At 29.6% G+C, this 16,047-nt stretch overlaps 1 protein-coding gene and 1 long non-coding RNA gene across 6 annotated transcripts in view; one reads left to right on the forward strand and one right to left on the reverse strand.

Annotated features, from left to right (window-relative positions):
• The window catches only part of LOC141456164 (long-chain fatty acid transport protein 4-like), a 61,697-nt gene extending 57,740 nt beyond the window's left edge, over positions 1-3,957 (forward strand). For all 4 annotated transcript variants that reach the window (XM_074131885.1, XM_074131886.1, XM_074131887.1 and 1 more), the window contains exons 11-13: positions 285-375; positions 450-603; positions 3,111-3,957. In XM_074131885.1, coding sequence (XP_073987986.1) covers positions 285-375; positions 450-603; positions 3,111-3,265 — 400 coding nt within the window. In that variant the 3' untranslated portion in view covers positions 3,266-3,957. The remainder of the gene's footprint in view (positions 1-284; positions 376-449; positions 604-3,110) is intronic.
• A 1,286-nt stretch (positions 3,958-5,243) lies between these two features.
• On the reverse strand, positions 5,244-15,248 carry LOC141456182 (uncharacterized). 2 transcript variants are annotated; one of them, XR_012459630.1, is made up of 5 exons: positions 14,588-15,248; positions 13,865-13,961; positions 13,296-13,573; positions 5,910-6,041; positions 5,244-5,537 (listed from the first exon to the last, which is right to left on the reverse strand). It is a non-coding gene; the product is annotated as an uncharacterized lncRNA (long non-coding RNA). The 2 variants fall into 2 exon arrangements; XR_012459629.1 differs by lacking the exons at positions 13,296-13,573; positions 13,865-13,961; positions 14,588-15,248 and adding an exon at positions 11,158-11,980.
• Between the last annotated feature and the right edge of the window lie 799 nt (positions 15,249-16,047).

Raw genomic sequence — 16,047 nt, forward strand, 5'->3', positions numbered from 1 at the left:
AATTTAAAACGGAATGTATGTTTAAACTTAATTTATTTTTAGTTATAGGAATATTTTGAATATGGTCCCCCGCACTCCTCCAATTTTTCTGGAAAAATGTTTTAGTTTTTGGGAAAGAAAAAAACATTCAAAATAAGTTTTAGTAACTTCTAAATAATAGAAAAATTATTAAATAATAAAAAAATATTTCCTTTAGAATCCTTATCAACTATACTTTCCAACTGTACATTTTTTTAACCATGATCTTTTTGCTTTTGCTTCTAACCATGATTTTGCTTTTTTAGATGGAAAGGAGAAAATGTTTCCACTTCAGAAGTGGAAGGCATTGTTAGTAACTTGGTAGACTTTAAAGATTGTGTGGTCTATGGAGTCGAAGTGAGTAGGCATGTTACTATGTTAATAACTTACTTTTTGAAATTACTTTTTATTTTTATGGTTATTACTTACAGGTGCCGGGTAGTGAAGGACGGGCTGGGATGGCAGCGATTGTAGATAAAGAAAACTCAATAAATTTAAACAAACTTACTGATGGTATTAAGAAAGCATTACCTTCCTATGCGAGACCAATGTTCCTGAGAATTTTAAACGAAGTAGAAATGACAGGTAAATATTTTTATTGTTATATTGTACACTGTAAGAGTTTCAAGAGATTTAATACTATCTGGGCTTTAATCATTGACTCCGAATAATTACAAAAACGATATCAGGCGTTTTGAAATTTCCAAATAATGATAAACAAACCTCAGCCAAAAGACTTCCATCTTAAGAATATAAACCATACCAATTACAACGAACACCTAACATCTGTCCATGAAAAGGTAATTACATTACTACCATAAAACAAGAACACGCACGACACATCAAAATACACATAAAAAACTGAAGTTACAGAAAAAAAAGAACAATCAGAAAATACGCACAAAAAATAATATTTACAGCAAAGATAATTACTGTTCATTATTTTTGGTGACTGATTCATTGTTTCAATGAAAGAAAGAAAAAAGTACTGCCAATTTCAGTCATATTTTGAATTTTTGTATTATTGTGCCGAGTTTTCGACCTAGGGACTAGGTAATCTTAAGGGCTAATTGACAATATAATATTTTACATCATTAAAGGGTTGGTGTGTCTTCTGTCTTGTCTGCTTATAGTCCATGAGCCTTGAAGACTCAACCTAGTCTCTAGGTAGAAAGCTCTGCATAATAATAAAAAAATTTAAAATATGACTGAAATTGGCAGTAATTTTTCATTTTATTGAAGTAAAGATAATGTTACATATCTTACCTAAAACGACAAATGCAACTCTACGGTAATTTTTACAAAGTCGGATTGTGTTAAAACGATAGACTTCATTAACAAAAACGGATTTGCAGAATTTGAAGAACGGCACGAAAACATGATTCCGACAGCAATGAGAACAGCCTCCTTTATCTTATCTACAATGAAGCTCACCAATACGCTTTCATTAATTTACTGCACCTATCCTTCCCGAACTTCCCGAAGGTTACAAACCTCAAGTCCCTCCCTCTTCGTCCAGTCATTAACTGCACTACAGCACCTGCACGTAGGTACATAAAAAATACTAAACATATTATATTGGCCGCGATTTTAATAGTAGGGTAGCTGATTTTAATCAGAACCCGAATTAGTGTAGGATACAAATATTTTGTTCCCATAACGAATATGAGAAAAACAAAACTGATAACATCATGGATGTCAATCTTACTAGAAGAGACAACAGCTTAGAATCCTGAATGTAAAGGAAGCCAACTTCACTGACACTATTCAACAGTTCACACCATGCTCACAACATAAACTAGTCACTCTAGACAACTGTCAAACAGATTAGAAACCATATCACTCGCACTGAACAACTATAATCAAGAATTCGAACAATAAACCAAAAATAACGGTGACACCATCAACATTATTAATAACTTTCTAATTGCAAATAACATTGCCCAAACCAAGACCAAACACATATTCTCCACTTTTACTTACAAACTTTTATGTAAACAAAACATACAAACTACATATGTAACTTTTTCAAGAAACTAGGCCTCAAAACCGCGTTAAGGACAACAAACTGAGGAGCAAGATATGTACACATACTGAAACTAAGAACTATTTACCTAGTTAGTCCAGTCTGTGATTGGTCTAGAGGTAGAAATATCAAAACCAGATACAAAAACGCACGCTCAAATCAAATTTACTCTGATACTCTCTTTAAATTCATTCCGTACAAATATAACGTGAATGTTACTTGTTCTTTACTGTTTTAAAATTTTAAAGATTTTTGCCTATTATACTCATTTTTTGTTACGTGCCCCCCCTTAAAAAACTACAACTCTAATACTAGAATTCCGACTTAATAAAATATTACACATATACAGAACATTAAAATATACAAACATTACACGTTCAGAACCCTTAAATAAATACTCAGTTTCATTAATTTTATTTTAATATTTTTACTACATGTTTTACGATAACTTAACATATGGTATAAAACCATATGGTACGTATAACACATGGAACCTCTTACTGTACACCATCTAACCTCTCTCTCACTAAGTCAGCAAGTATAGTGGGAGATAGGGACTTCAGTGAAATCGTAGTTTGTCGTCTTAACAAACTGATTATCTGATGAAGAATCATATCCTAAATCGGTCAGGAATACTTTTAAATATGTGTATTACGATGGATACGATAAAATAAAAAAATATTATCTAACATTGCTGACAACCACATTTGGACATAACAATACAATTTTTCACTTAACATTGTTGCATCCTTTTAAGATTTTATCCGTCAATGCAAGCCATGGTTTCTTTAACTAATTTGTTTAATTCCGGTCATACTGGTCAATAAGTATGTTCCATGAAGATTTTAATTGCAATTCTAAGTTTTGATGAATGGTAAACTGCTGATGAGAAATGCAAATCCGTCACCAGTCAAAAATTAGGAAAACATGTGTTCTATAACGCTTAAAATTCATGATATAGGCTTTTGTAGGTAATGACAACTTCAATATTGATGGTAGTTGAGGTTTTTAAGAGCTTTTATGTCTAAAAACTTGTTGTTTTTGTTTTCAACTTGTTTTCCTGTAGGCACTTACAAAATGAAGAAACTTGATCTGCAGAAGGAAGGCTTTGACCCATCTCTAATCCGTGATAAACTGTATTATAGTAGTCCTAGTGGTTGTTATGAACCGTTAACGCAAGATGTCTATACTCAATTGAAAACTGGTAAAATAAGGCTGTGAAGTAAGTTGTAAGGCAGTTGTTGATTTTTATTTTAAATTTTATTTCGGGGTTATTTAATAAGAGGGCAACATTATAAATGTAGATAGAGTTATATTTTCAAGAAGTTTTTTAAGATCTATTTTTTTATAAAATAAAATTTCAAAACTGAGACTGCAATTTTTTATAGAGGTTAATAGAAAAAATGGTCATATTTTGGACATAGTTTTTTTGTTAAATGATTTTTATTTTTGGATCCTTGAATATTCTGATGTACTTAACAATTTAAAAAAAAAATATACCGAAAGTATTATTCCAAGGAAACAAATAAACAGTATTTATTCCTATTTTCAAAAAAAATGTAATTTTCATTGAATTTTAATAATGAAAGTTAAAATTATGAAAAAAAAAACCTTTTATTCCGTGAGATATTGGTCATATACAAAGCACTTATACGAACGAACTGTACTTAATATTGTTCTGTAAATATAATTTTAATATGCATTATTAAAATGGGATAGGAAATTATGTGAAAAATAACAGACGTTTTCATTAATGAAATGAAATTTTTTAAAATTAATTTAGTAATTATTTATTTTACATGTTTATAAAATAATATATTGTCTGGTATATTCTTTTTTTATACTAGCTAGTTTTATATAAGAAAGTAATTTTATATAAGAAAGACATTAGAATTAAATTATATTTATCTACATTTATATTTTCTTTTTTTAAAAAAACCATATCATCTTATGAATTCGTCGTTTGATTTCATTTTAGCTCTTGTAGATTTTTTCCTTTATATATATGTATATATAGTATTTACGGCTTCTCAACATCTGAGATCATTGTAATTTCATCTCCGGACAGTGTTTCAATACAGATAGCACAGTTAATCAGTGTTGAAAGAAGTACCTTAAGTGAGAATCCAGGTGATTCAGCAATTGCAATGAGATGGGAATAGAGCCAGTTAAGTAAAGATCCATGGATTCCGTAGAAAGATAGTTTCTGGATTAGTTTGGAATGGTAGAAGCGATCGAAAGCTTTGGCTAAGTCAAGATTACAGCATTGACCTGCTTGGCAGTAACTAAATCCCTCTCTAGATAGTCCTCAAATAGTAGCAAATTAGTGAGCGTCGATCTACCAGAATGGAAGCCAGAAGTACACTGAGGATGAGGTTGTCGAGTGAGGGCCAAGGATGTCAATTTCCGATTTTTCAAAAATTTTCGCAATTGCTGATTGTTTGCAAATTGGTCTATAATTTGTAACAACCCTCTTATCTCCAGATTTGTGAACCGAAACTATAAATTTTGTTTTTAAGCGTTTCCGGAGTTTCTCATTTTTAACATTTGTTAAATAATGAAGTCAGAATTAGAGCCAGAGCAAACTGACAATTTTTTAATACAAACCATCAGGTCCTGCATCTTTTCTGATGTTCATTTTATACTTTATTTATTTTTTGAGAGAGTGTATAAGAAAGATACCTCCTAATTTAATCCTCCTATGTAAAAAATTAAAGTATTATTCGGGTGCTTCTTATCTCTAATATCATAAAGTCGTTGACTTTCATAATTGAATATTACAGTTATTCTGAGAAATTGTTGTAGATTCTGCCACAAGAAAGTATCCTGCGAAAATTATTTAAGGAATTGTAATTCTGCCAGGAAAAAATTTCATCAGTTTTCTTAAAAATTATATATCCCACCTTAACCATATCAAATTGAATGCTTAGAAGACCTTAAGTGTTCGATTTCTACCAGTAGTCGACTCTTTCAGTCATGGTAGAGAAATAAAATAGTACTCTAAATCTTACAGAAAGAAAACATAAACTAATTAATTGTACAATAAACGTATAAAACTAGTCATCTATTTCAAAATCTGAAACTCCCACGCCGACGTATGGCTAAGTACATCTGAGGACTAAAACTAACTCACCATGTCATACCTTATTGGAGCAGATTAATGTGAGTTATAATTAATTAAGGTATATTTGGAACAAAATTCTAAAATTAAGGTAAACTATATTTTCTTTATTTCTATGTTTAACAATAATTTGTTTGTTTGCATACATAAAGTTAGCAAATTACAATTTAAATTTATTAATTGCACAATTTCAGTTTAATTTATATATTTATTTATTTAAATTTCTTTATCAAGAGAAAAAACATTAATTCTTAAGAACACTAAATAGTTATAAAATATAATTTAGAAAACATTTACAGAGCAATAATTAATATATTACATAACATAGAATCCCATATCCGCCTTTCTTCTCTAACTGTAGATTGGATCAGTCTAAAAAAGAAAGCTCAAGTTTAATGATTTTTAATTTTAACAATCGCTAAGGTAAGATAGATAAAGAAAATATTGGGTAATGTCTGTCGACTTATTTTTAAGTGTTGAACTATTTAGCTCACAGAGAAATAGTGAGGAACTTACACATTTAAGCATTTAAATTGGACATTTCTGGGTTTAGTGTATTTATTTCTTGAAAAAATCATGCTGTTAGCTGGCTATCTCTCTTCTAAAAGCCTCAAGAACTCATTACTTTTAAACACAATGTGATAACGTATTTTTTAGGAAACGTTCAGAGTAAGAACCTGAAGCATTCCTTTTTTTTTTTTAAAAAAAAAAAAAAAACTAGTAAGGATTTTAATAATTTATTACCTTTTTTAAGAAGATTTTAAAATCTTTAAAGTGTTGAGTGATAAAATACTCAAATTTTCCAGTTTCCCAAAGTGAGCTACCTATATTCTCTTCAGATTGAACCAAGAGCTTTACTTATCTTTATCTTTTCACCTGTAAAAATCGGTATCACTAATTATTATTAGTGTATTACTATTTTTAATACGCCCATTTTTATATTTAAAATTATAAGTAAAATAAATAAATTAAACCTTGTGTCAGACAGCTTGTAATTATAGAAAAATTAGTGTGCTTTTACAAATTATTTCTCATATTCTTTTAAATTTTAAATAGTTTTAAAGGAAATGGCCTGTTCCCTGTAATGGGTACATTTTACTCTTATTTAATTTAAAAACAAAATAATAAAATTGGGCAGCTCTTTTTGACTTTCAGACTATGAATTGATTAAAATTCACAATACAATAGCATTTAAAAAACTTATATTCAAAGAATACAAATAATTTTCAATATATATGTATGAATATAAATATATAAGTATTTAAAAAAAATAAAATTTGTAAATAAAATTATAAAAATTAACAGAAAAGAGCTCCTACGCAGAACTATATCCTGATACAAAACTTGATATTTTGTCCATGTTTTGAGGACGATAAGCTTTTTCCAGTTTGCAGAGCACTCCAGTGGCGATTTTTGGAAACAAATGTAAATAATTACCTTCCTCTTTTACCAAAAGTTAGTGCTTTATGCCGAAGCGATTTTATAAGGTCTGATTCTATTATTTTGTTTTTTGTAAATATAAATTTTTATGAAGAACTTACTATTCGTAAGGTGGTGGTAACAACAGATCATATTGGCATGATTTAAAGTGGTGAGAAATAGTTAAAAAAAAATTGCAACACTATTAATGTAACAGTTTTTATTAAAAACTGTCTATAGTTTTGAAGGTGGGAGTCCTGGCTATAGTTCATTGGTACCAAAACATTTTGCGGATATTATGTATAAATTGGAGTCTCATCCTCGGTAATTTTGTAAATGGAACCAATAGTTTTATTGTTGACATACATATCTGGCACTTATGACCGTCATAGTTTCAATTTCAATTTGAGGTTATACATATGCTGTTCGTTGTTCTTGACTGTTTAGTTCTATCTCTTCAGTTTTGTACGTCAATTTTTGATAATATCAGCCACTAAGTTTCGGGTGTGTTCTTTTTTTTTACCGCCTTTCTGAGACGATCATTAGATGCTCTATGTTTTTCATGTGATTGTTATTTTTTAGATAACATTTTAAGGTAAAATTGTGAATTAGGGTAAATTGTGATTGTACAAACACGAAGATGAATATGCTAGCTTGTTTTTTATTGTTGTAAAATTTTATATTCTAAATTTTACTTATTTACGCACTTGTTATATTATTTGAATCAGTTATTCACCATTATTTCATTTTGAAATAATTGTGTCCCTGTAAAACTGGGAGAAGTTTGTGTAAGCTTAAATTCGCACCCTTCCCCGTATGAAATACAAATTCAAAGTATTACAAATGCATTAATCATAGGAAATTTTTTAATAAGTACCTACTATGTATCATTTATTTTTATTTCAATATTTTGTACAAAAATGTGTACAATTTATGTACATTTTGGATAGCACACATGGACCCAAATGTAACCTTCCTCACTTAGTCATCTGGTGACATGGGGAGTCATTGAAAAGCGGTCCCTACTGAAGTAGAAGTATTTAATCATTTTAAACTTTTTTCGAGAAAATTGAATACAGAATGGTTTAATTTTGCTAACTACCTACTTAAACTGGTTGATAAAAGATGAACTTAACCGGAAAAATATTCAGTTTTCTACATTCTTACACAAGGTGTGAATTTAAGTTAAAATTATAATGTAGCATTCTTTAAGAGTTTCCAGTGCTTTTAGAGCCATAAATGGTTCTCATCCATTCCATTCTGGAGAATAACATAGTCAATGAAATCTATCACTTGGCCTATGATAATGTTCTTCAGGTAATCTTATCTATTATCTAGTACGTTCAAAGTATTACATCATGAACTAAAATGTTTTTTACGAGATTAATCTTTTCCTTTGTATCGGAATAAGGAATGTGTACACTTCCGTAGAAGAAAGGTTTTGTTAGTGCAGTTGTGTTAATGTGTAATAGCTGAAGCCCTTATTTGCTCGTTATTTTATTAAAAAACTTTATATATTTTGCATTAAAAAAAAAGTAAATACAATTAATTACATTCTAAATTGATAACAGTCAATAAATCGCGTGAACCATTCAATATTATTGGTTCAATTCTTTCAAAATTCGGCTCAAAAGAAGTTGTCAAAGATTCAATTAATTCGAAACCATTGAGGTAATAAATAGTCTTTTAGAAATTAAAATATGTGTATACGTATTTCTGTTACTGTTTTCACGTTAATTTATTTAAAAATGTAACAATAAAAACTAGGTTTGATTAAATCTCCTTTGTTTCTTGCTTTGGTATTGTACAACTCTGAAATTTCGGAAATATTTTGTTTTGAATAGATTCAAAAATAACTAATCGTAAAACAAGTACGTAGTTACAGTAAGTAATATGCAAGTTTATTAAAGTTAAGATTGAAATAAAGATAGACATGTATTTCCTTTAAAAAAAAAGTCATTATTGCAGTGTATTTAGCTTTCTTTTTTTGTAAATATTCTGATTTTTAAAATTAGTTGCGTACACAATGAATTATGTTTTGATTAAATTAAGCGTTATTTTCTAAATATACATCCCTTTAAATAATCGGATTTATTTTGTCTGTATTTTATAGGAAACACTTGCATCAAATACTATCTGTTTTCCTGAATTGGTTGGAACCTCTCTATCTATTGTCATAGATAGTAAGTTTATTTTCTGTATATACTTAAAGAATGCATGATATAAAATATCTGGGCATGTAACGTAATTACTAGTCATTTCAATTTTTTCTTTCATATAAATAAAACCTTTTAATTGAATTGAACTGTCGGAATTTATAATAGTTACGGTTAAATGTAAGTGTAAAGTGCACCTATAAAAGTTTTCAGAATCACCAACATGGTTAAATATGAATGTAAGGTGATCCTATATAAGTCTAGAAAGCCACCAACCCACTTGGTTAAATCCAAGCATAAAATGGTCCTACTGAGGCCTAGTGAGTTACCCAAATGTTTCTCAAATTTGTAAAGACTCCATTCATATAAATGTTTATAATACATTTATAACAATACCAATGAAGGTATGCCCGTTAACGCTTTGTTTTTGAGATATTCACGTCTAAAGATTTCCATTTTATGAATTGTTATTAGGTAGGTGTTAATAAAAAAAAAAGAATAGTGTCTTCCAACTACTTTATTGATTGAAGGTAATGACAATTCAAAGTAAATAAATAAATAATAAAGGAAATGAGGAATCGGTATCTTTCTTTCACAGCAGCAATAGCCGAACGGCACTGGATTTTTGTCAACTTGCAGCCCTGTTAAGCTCAGCTTTTACCTGAGATGAATTTTTAAGGGCCCTTCTATACTTTTAGTCAACGACACCTAATTGGTAGTTGGACATGAAGCCCGCCTGAAAAAATGGGCAATCACTATACTTTACTTTTACTTTCAGCAACACGACCATAGAAATGAAGTGATTCACATCCAGGTAAGTCTTATCTTATTATTTATTATGTAATAATGTTAGTAGATTAAGTGTATTATTATATTTAATCAAGTTAATTTTATTCACAAGAAATAAGTGTGTTTTTGGTAATATATTTCATTAAAAAATCAATTCTTTAGTTGAATTACAGTTTTCTTTATTTAATTTTTATAGTGTACATAAGTTGTTATAAATGTTTTTCTCTTACTTCTTCTGCTAGATAAAACTTAGTCAACATGTTAATTATTTAAATTACAATAAATAATGATTTTCAGGATTAATACTGGTGATACCAGAGGAGAACTACATGCAAAACTGATCATCAGGCCAAGTGAAAAAGAAGTATAACATCGATCCAATGTGAATATACCAACAAATTTGGTTAGGAATCTATAAAAAAAAAAGTATGTAGTTATTATATGTGATATGCATGTCTTTTCATAATTTAATGTTAGAATGTTGATTGAAAATCTTTAAAAGAATGTAAAAAAAAATATTTATTTTTCCTTTTTATCTGTTAATTAATATGGAAAAGGTATAAAATAAAACGAAAATAATTAATAATAGTTTATTGATATTTCAAAATGATGAAGAAAATACGAAAAATAAAAAGGAAAACCTAAAAGGAAGGTTATAAATAGCGAAAATAGTCTAGGGAGTGGAAGTAGTACAAAAAGTACAAAAGGAAACCTAAAAGGAAGGTTAAAAATGGCCGCCTGAGTCTAGAGAGTATGACGGTAGGTTACAAAAGAAGGCAATGGGTGAAACCTGGCCGTAACCTTCCTCTTTGGGTGGAAGGTTAAGATAGATGTGTTCCTGACAAAGGTTCTCCCCACCCTGCCCCGCCCTTTTAACACACTTGGGGAACATATGGTATGACTGGCCGCCATATTGGATTCTTGCTCAAGTGTGTTAAAAGGGCGGGGCAGGGTGGGGAGAACCTTTGTCGGGAACACATCTATCTTAACCTTCCATCCAAAGAGGAAGGTTACTGTCAGGTTATCCGAAATTTCTTTATTACTCGTAAATTTTTTAGCTTTTAATTCTTATTTATATTATAAGGTCAAGTAAATGTAAAAAGACAAAATAGAAGTTTAAATAAATAAAATAAATAATAAATAGAAGTTTTTTTGATTAAAGGTTTTGTTTTTTTTTCGATTCTTATTTATAATATAAGGTAAAGTAAATGTTTTTTTTCTTAAAACCTCCTACTTTTATGAAGTAAATGTAACATCTATGTAAAAACAGAAGTAAATGTAAGATCTATGTATTTCAGCAACTCTTATTTATAGTATAAGGTAAACAAAAGTAAATGTAAAATCTATGTAAAGACAAAATGGGTGTTCTAATAAATAGACCTTTTTTTGATTAAAGGTTGTGTTTTCTTTTACCTACTTTTATGAAGTAAATGTAAAATCTAAAGAGGTATCAATAGACCGTTTTTAGCAATTCTTAATTATATTATAGAGTCAAGTGAATGTAAAATCTATGTAAAGATAAAATAGGTGTGCTAAACAACACAGGTAAACCAAGAATAGTAATTTTGAGCTCATAGTCGATTAAATTATAACATGCTATTTTCATGCAAGAATAATAAAAGTCTTACCTTGTTTAAAGAATATCCAATTTCATCAGCATTTCAATAGATCACCAGTCCAATAGCACTTGACACTTTTTAAAATAATTCGCAACACTATTTACACTAAAACTGTATATCACGCACTAAGTATAACTTGAACTCAATTTATAAACCCGAACTTCACTTTAACACGCACTAATGTTCACATTAAAAATCACGTTAATAAAGAGACACCTTGAACGAGTTAAAGATGGCCGACGGTAACTGGCTAGGATGATCAGCTGGAAAGTGAAGGTTATCTAAGCAGCCACATCCATAGAGGAAGGTTACGGTCTGGTTAACCTGTGTGTTCCCGACAAAGGTTTTAAGTTTAGATTTGCTAAAAAACACCTATTTATTTGCATACAATTACTCAGGTAATTTGTATTGAGTTTAAGTTATACTTAGTGCGTGATATACAGTTTTAGTGTAAATAGTGTTGTGAGTTATTTAAAAAAGTGTCAAGTGTCAAGTGCTATTGGACTGGTGATCTATTAAAATGCTGATGAAATTGGATATTCTTTAAACAAGGTAAGACTTTACATTTACTTTTGTTTTTACATAGATGTTACATTAACTTCAAAAAAGTAGGAGGCTAAAAAAACCTTCAATCAAAAAAAGATCTACTTATTTGCATGCCTATTTAGTTTTTACATTTTACATTTACTTGACCTTATAATATAAATAAGAATTAAAAGCTAAAAAACTTACGAGTAATAAAGAAATTTCGGATAACCTGACAGTAACCTTCCTCTTTGGATGGAAGGTTAAGATAGATGTGTTCCCGACAAAGGTTCTCCCCACCCTGCCCCGCCCTTTTAACACACTTGGGGAACATATGGTATGACTGGCCGCCACAGCTGGGCAAGAGCCAATATGGCGGCCAGTCATACCATATGTTCCCCAAGTGTGTTAAAAGGGCGGGGCAGGGTGGGGAGAACCTTTGTCAGGTACACATCTATCTTAACCTTCCATCCAAAGAGGAAGGTTACGGCCAGGTTAACCGAAATTTCTTAATTACTCGTACGTTTTTTAGCAATTATTATTCATTTTATAGGGTCAAGTAAATGTAAAAAGACAAAATAGCAGTTTAAATAGCAGTTATCCGAAATTTCTTTATTACTCGTAACAAGTAAATGTAAAAACCAAATAGGCATGCAAATAAATAGATCTTTTTTTGATTAAAGGTTTTTTTAGCCTCCTACTTTTTTGAAGTTAATGTAAAATCTATGTAAAAACAAAAGTAAATGTAAAATCTATGTATTTCAGCAACTCTTATTTATAGTATAAGGTACAGTATATGTAAATATCTATGTAAAGACAAAAGTAAATGTAAAATCTATGTAAAGACAAAATAGGTGTGCTAATAAATAGAAGTTTTTTTGATTAAGAGTTTTTTTTTTATAACCTTCTACTTTTATGAAGTAGATGTAAAATCTATGTACAAACTAAATAGGCATGCAAATAGATAAGATTAGCTGAAAAACAATCCTACACAAATAGACATTTCCTTGACGTCTTCATTCTCCAGAATAGACTTAATGAGAATCACCTAATATTTTCGGTTGCTGGGTGTGAAGCAGGTCCCATAAAGATAACCATTTCCAGATGAAAGCTGAGCATTACAAGACTGTAACTTGGCATTGGTAGAAAGCACTGGTTAAAGACAAAGCTCCTGACTGCAGTCTCTATCACTGTATTTCATATGGCCTGAACATGTGTCGCCATCTAGCCTCCAGGGGGTGTATAACAAAGATCACTGGAAGGGTTGGGAGAATAGTCGTCTAGAACACATCTCTTTACTGAACATATGGTACGACTGGCCGCCATGATGGATTTTTCCCTATATAACCTTTGTCTTGAACATATCTCTCTGCCCCCTCCAACCATAGAGGTAGGTTACGTTCAGGTTTTCCTAAATTTCTTTCTTACTATAAGATTTTTAGCAATTCTTATTTATAATAGAAGGTAAAATAAATGTAAAATCTATGTAAAAAACAAAATACGTATGCAAATAAAAAGATTTTTTTTAAAACTAAAGGTTTTTATTTATTCTCCTACTTTTATGAAGGTTTATAAGTTTATCACGCAATATTTGGATCGTATAAAATAGTAGATAACATTACCTTAAAAACAATTCTACCCAAGTAATTTCCTTGACCTCTTCATTCTCCAGAATAGACAATGAAAATCACCTAATATTTTCCGTTGCTGGATGTGAAGCAGGGCCCATTGTTAGAAAGCAGTGGTTAAAGACAGAGAGCTCCTGCCTGCAGTTTCTATCACTTTGTCCTGAACACATCTCTCTACCCCACTTCAGAGAGAGGTTACAGAAACGTTATCTGGTGGCTATTTCTTGAACTACTTCATCAATCCTTGCGCCCTCTTACGGAATCTTTTTAAACTATTGAACATGAATTCCTTTAATGCGTTAACTTTTTCAGCAATTCCAATTTATTATATACTTTAATTTACTAAGTCTATGTAAAAACAAAATAGGTATGCAAATAAATAGAATTTTTCTTAAATTTAAAGTTTTTATTTATTCTCCTGCTAAATAATATATCTTTTTTTACCTAAAGATCACAAAAAATAATATAACAGAAAATATTGTGATACTAACAAGAAAATAGCCTATTCCTAAATAATACATATTTTTGGTTATCGATTCATAACAAAAGTTGTTTATACATACTCATTTGATCGATGTTTTCTCAACGTCTTCTTCATTTCTACTTCAGTTGATGATGACGGATTTGCAGATAGCACTCACAGTATTGGCTGTTTTCAATCTGAAACTCATTATTCAATTAAATAAACTGTTTATAGAGTTAATCTTGAATTAAAAAACATTCTATTCAACGATACTACAAATTAATACGCAACCATTTGTTTAAGATGAATTTCTATCTTTCAGGAATGAAAAGAACAAATTAATAAAATGAAAATAAGATAAAAGTTAGTTTTTTAGAATAAACTTGTTGCATTTTAAAACGTGAGAATAAATTATTTGAACCTATCTTCTATTGAACTATAATACTGACAAATATTCATAAAAATTTAACTAAAGCATATATTTGAACATTAAAATAATTTTTTAAAGAACCTAATCCTGTGCATTCAATAAATGATATATATATTTTCAAAAAATATACTGATGAGACAGCAATAACATTAATTTGATTGAAATACAACCCGCATTTATAACCTAAATTATCTTCAATTTTTTTCGTGAAATTAAATCAAGAAATAAATGTTTAGCTTGACTAAAAACAGTTCAATTTGATTAACATTTAGTATTCGCATGCTCATTTAATGTTGAATTTTTCAATCAAAACAGATTCAATGAAAAAAAATGATTCTGAAAAAATTTTAGTTTCTGCTATATTGTCACATTTGAAATAATAGATAAGACTACCTGAACATTTTTTCAGAGTGGTAGGTAGATTTCCTTGACTTCTTTATACTCCAGAATAGAATAGATAAGAATCGACTTAAATTTACGGAGTGCTGCTGCATGTAATTAAGGAGCAATGGGAAGATTTCATCAGATGAAAGATGAGCCTAACAGTGTTGCTAGCTGGTAAAGCTAATTATAATCTAATTCACACTTAGTATAACATTGTAGAAATCAGAGCAGTTTTTTGTTGAACTAAATCTCTTATCGAGCGGCTCAAGTACGTAACAAGCAAATCTATAATAAAACTAACCATTCTACATATAAGTTTTCTTGAAAAAAAAGGTTTGTTTAATCTGACTGATGATTGCTTTTGTCATAGCATGATTAATTTAAAAAAGGGTTATTTAATCTGATTGAAAATTGCTTTTATTTGATTAAAAAGCTATAACATTCACCAATATTTTAATCAAACTTAACAAAAATTAAATCATTAATTCGGATTAAAAGGAAAATACGACTTAATAGAATAAAAGATTTTAGTTAACTTGACTAAAACCAAGTTTTCATTTTGCAGAGTTGCAATAGTCTGTTTCTAATAAAAAAAAAAGTATTATTTTTTAAATAATACGTCAAAACAAGTTAATTTTGAAAAATTACTAAGCATTAACATTTATTTTCTAATTACCTGTACGTAAAAAGTAGTATTGCTGTTTTGTTGTATCCCTTAAAGGTTTAAATCTTTCACACACGTATTATCAGACGATGATTAAAATAGTAGAAATGAATAAAAAGATATTAATTTGTCAGCGAGGTCTACCTCAACTACCTCCCCGACACTACACCTGCCGATTGAGGGAGGTTACATTCTTGGTTACAAAATTGTCACATGGTGGATATACATATCTTTAAAATGTTAATGAAGATCAAAACTTCTTTTGAAAAATAGTGAAATAAAATTAATGAAACCTAGTATATATTAAAGTCTTGTGTAATATTGTTATATAGGTAATGTTTTAGAATTGTATTTTGCAAGAGGGGGCGCGCTGTACGCAAACAGTAAACAATGTTTTATAACAATTTCGTTTGAATATTGTAAAATTAAAAGAAATTATAAAATATTGAATATTGATAAACAGTGTTGGTAGTTAACAAATAATGCGGAAATATTAAAATCTGGAATACCTTTAAAATTAAAGAACAAGAAACTTGCAGAAACATTCATGCCTTTTGTTTTATTTTTTTGTTAATGTTAGTTAGTGTCTAGGTATGTAGATTCCTCAGATGTCAGTTTGTTTGGTATGGAATGAGTTTAAATAGCGTGTCCCAAGTTATAGTTTATTTTGTAAGCCCCCTTTCACCTTTCTAACATACACCGTAGATCACTCTAGTGATGGAGGCTTCTCCTTTGGGAGAGGAAGCTGTATATGCACAGAATTTTTCAGATAACAAGACCAACTTCCATCTTAGCCCATCTGGTC

The sequence above is a fragment of the Rhodnius prolixus genome, unplaced genomic scaffold, assembly GCF_049639745.1.
Source record: "Rhodnius prolixus isolate KJV_2025 unplaced genomic scaffold, Rpr scaffold_4, whole genome shotgun sequence".
In the NCBI taxonomy this organism is placed as follows: domain Eukaryota; kingdom Metazoa; phylum Arthropoda; class Insecta; order Hemiptera; family Reduviidae; genus Rhodnius; species Rhodnius prolixus.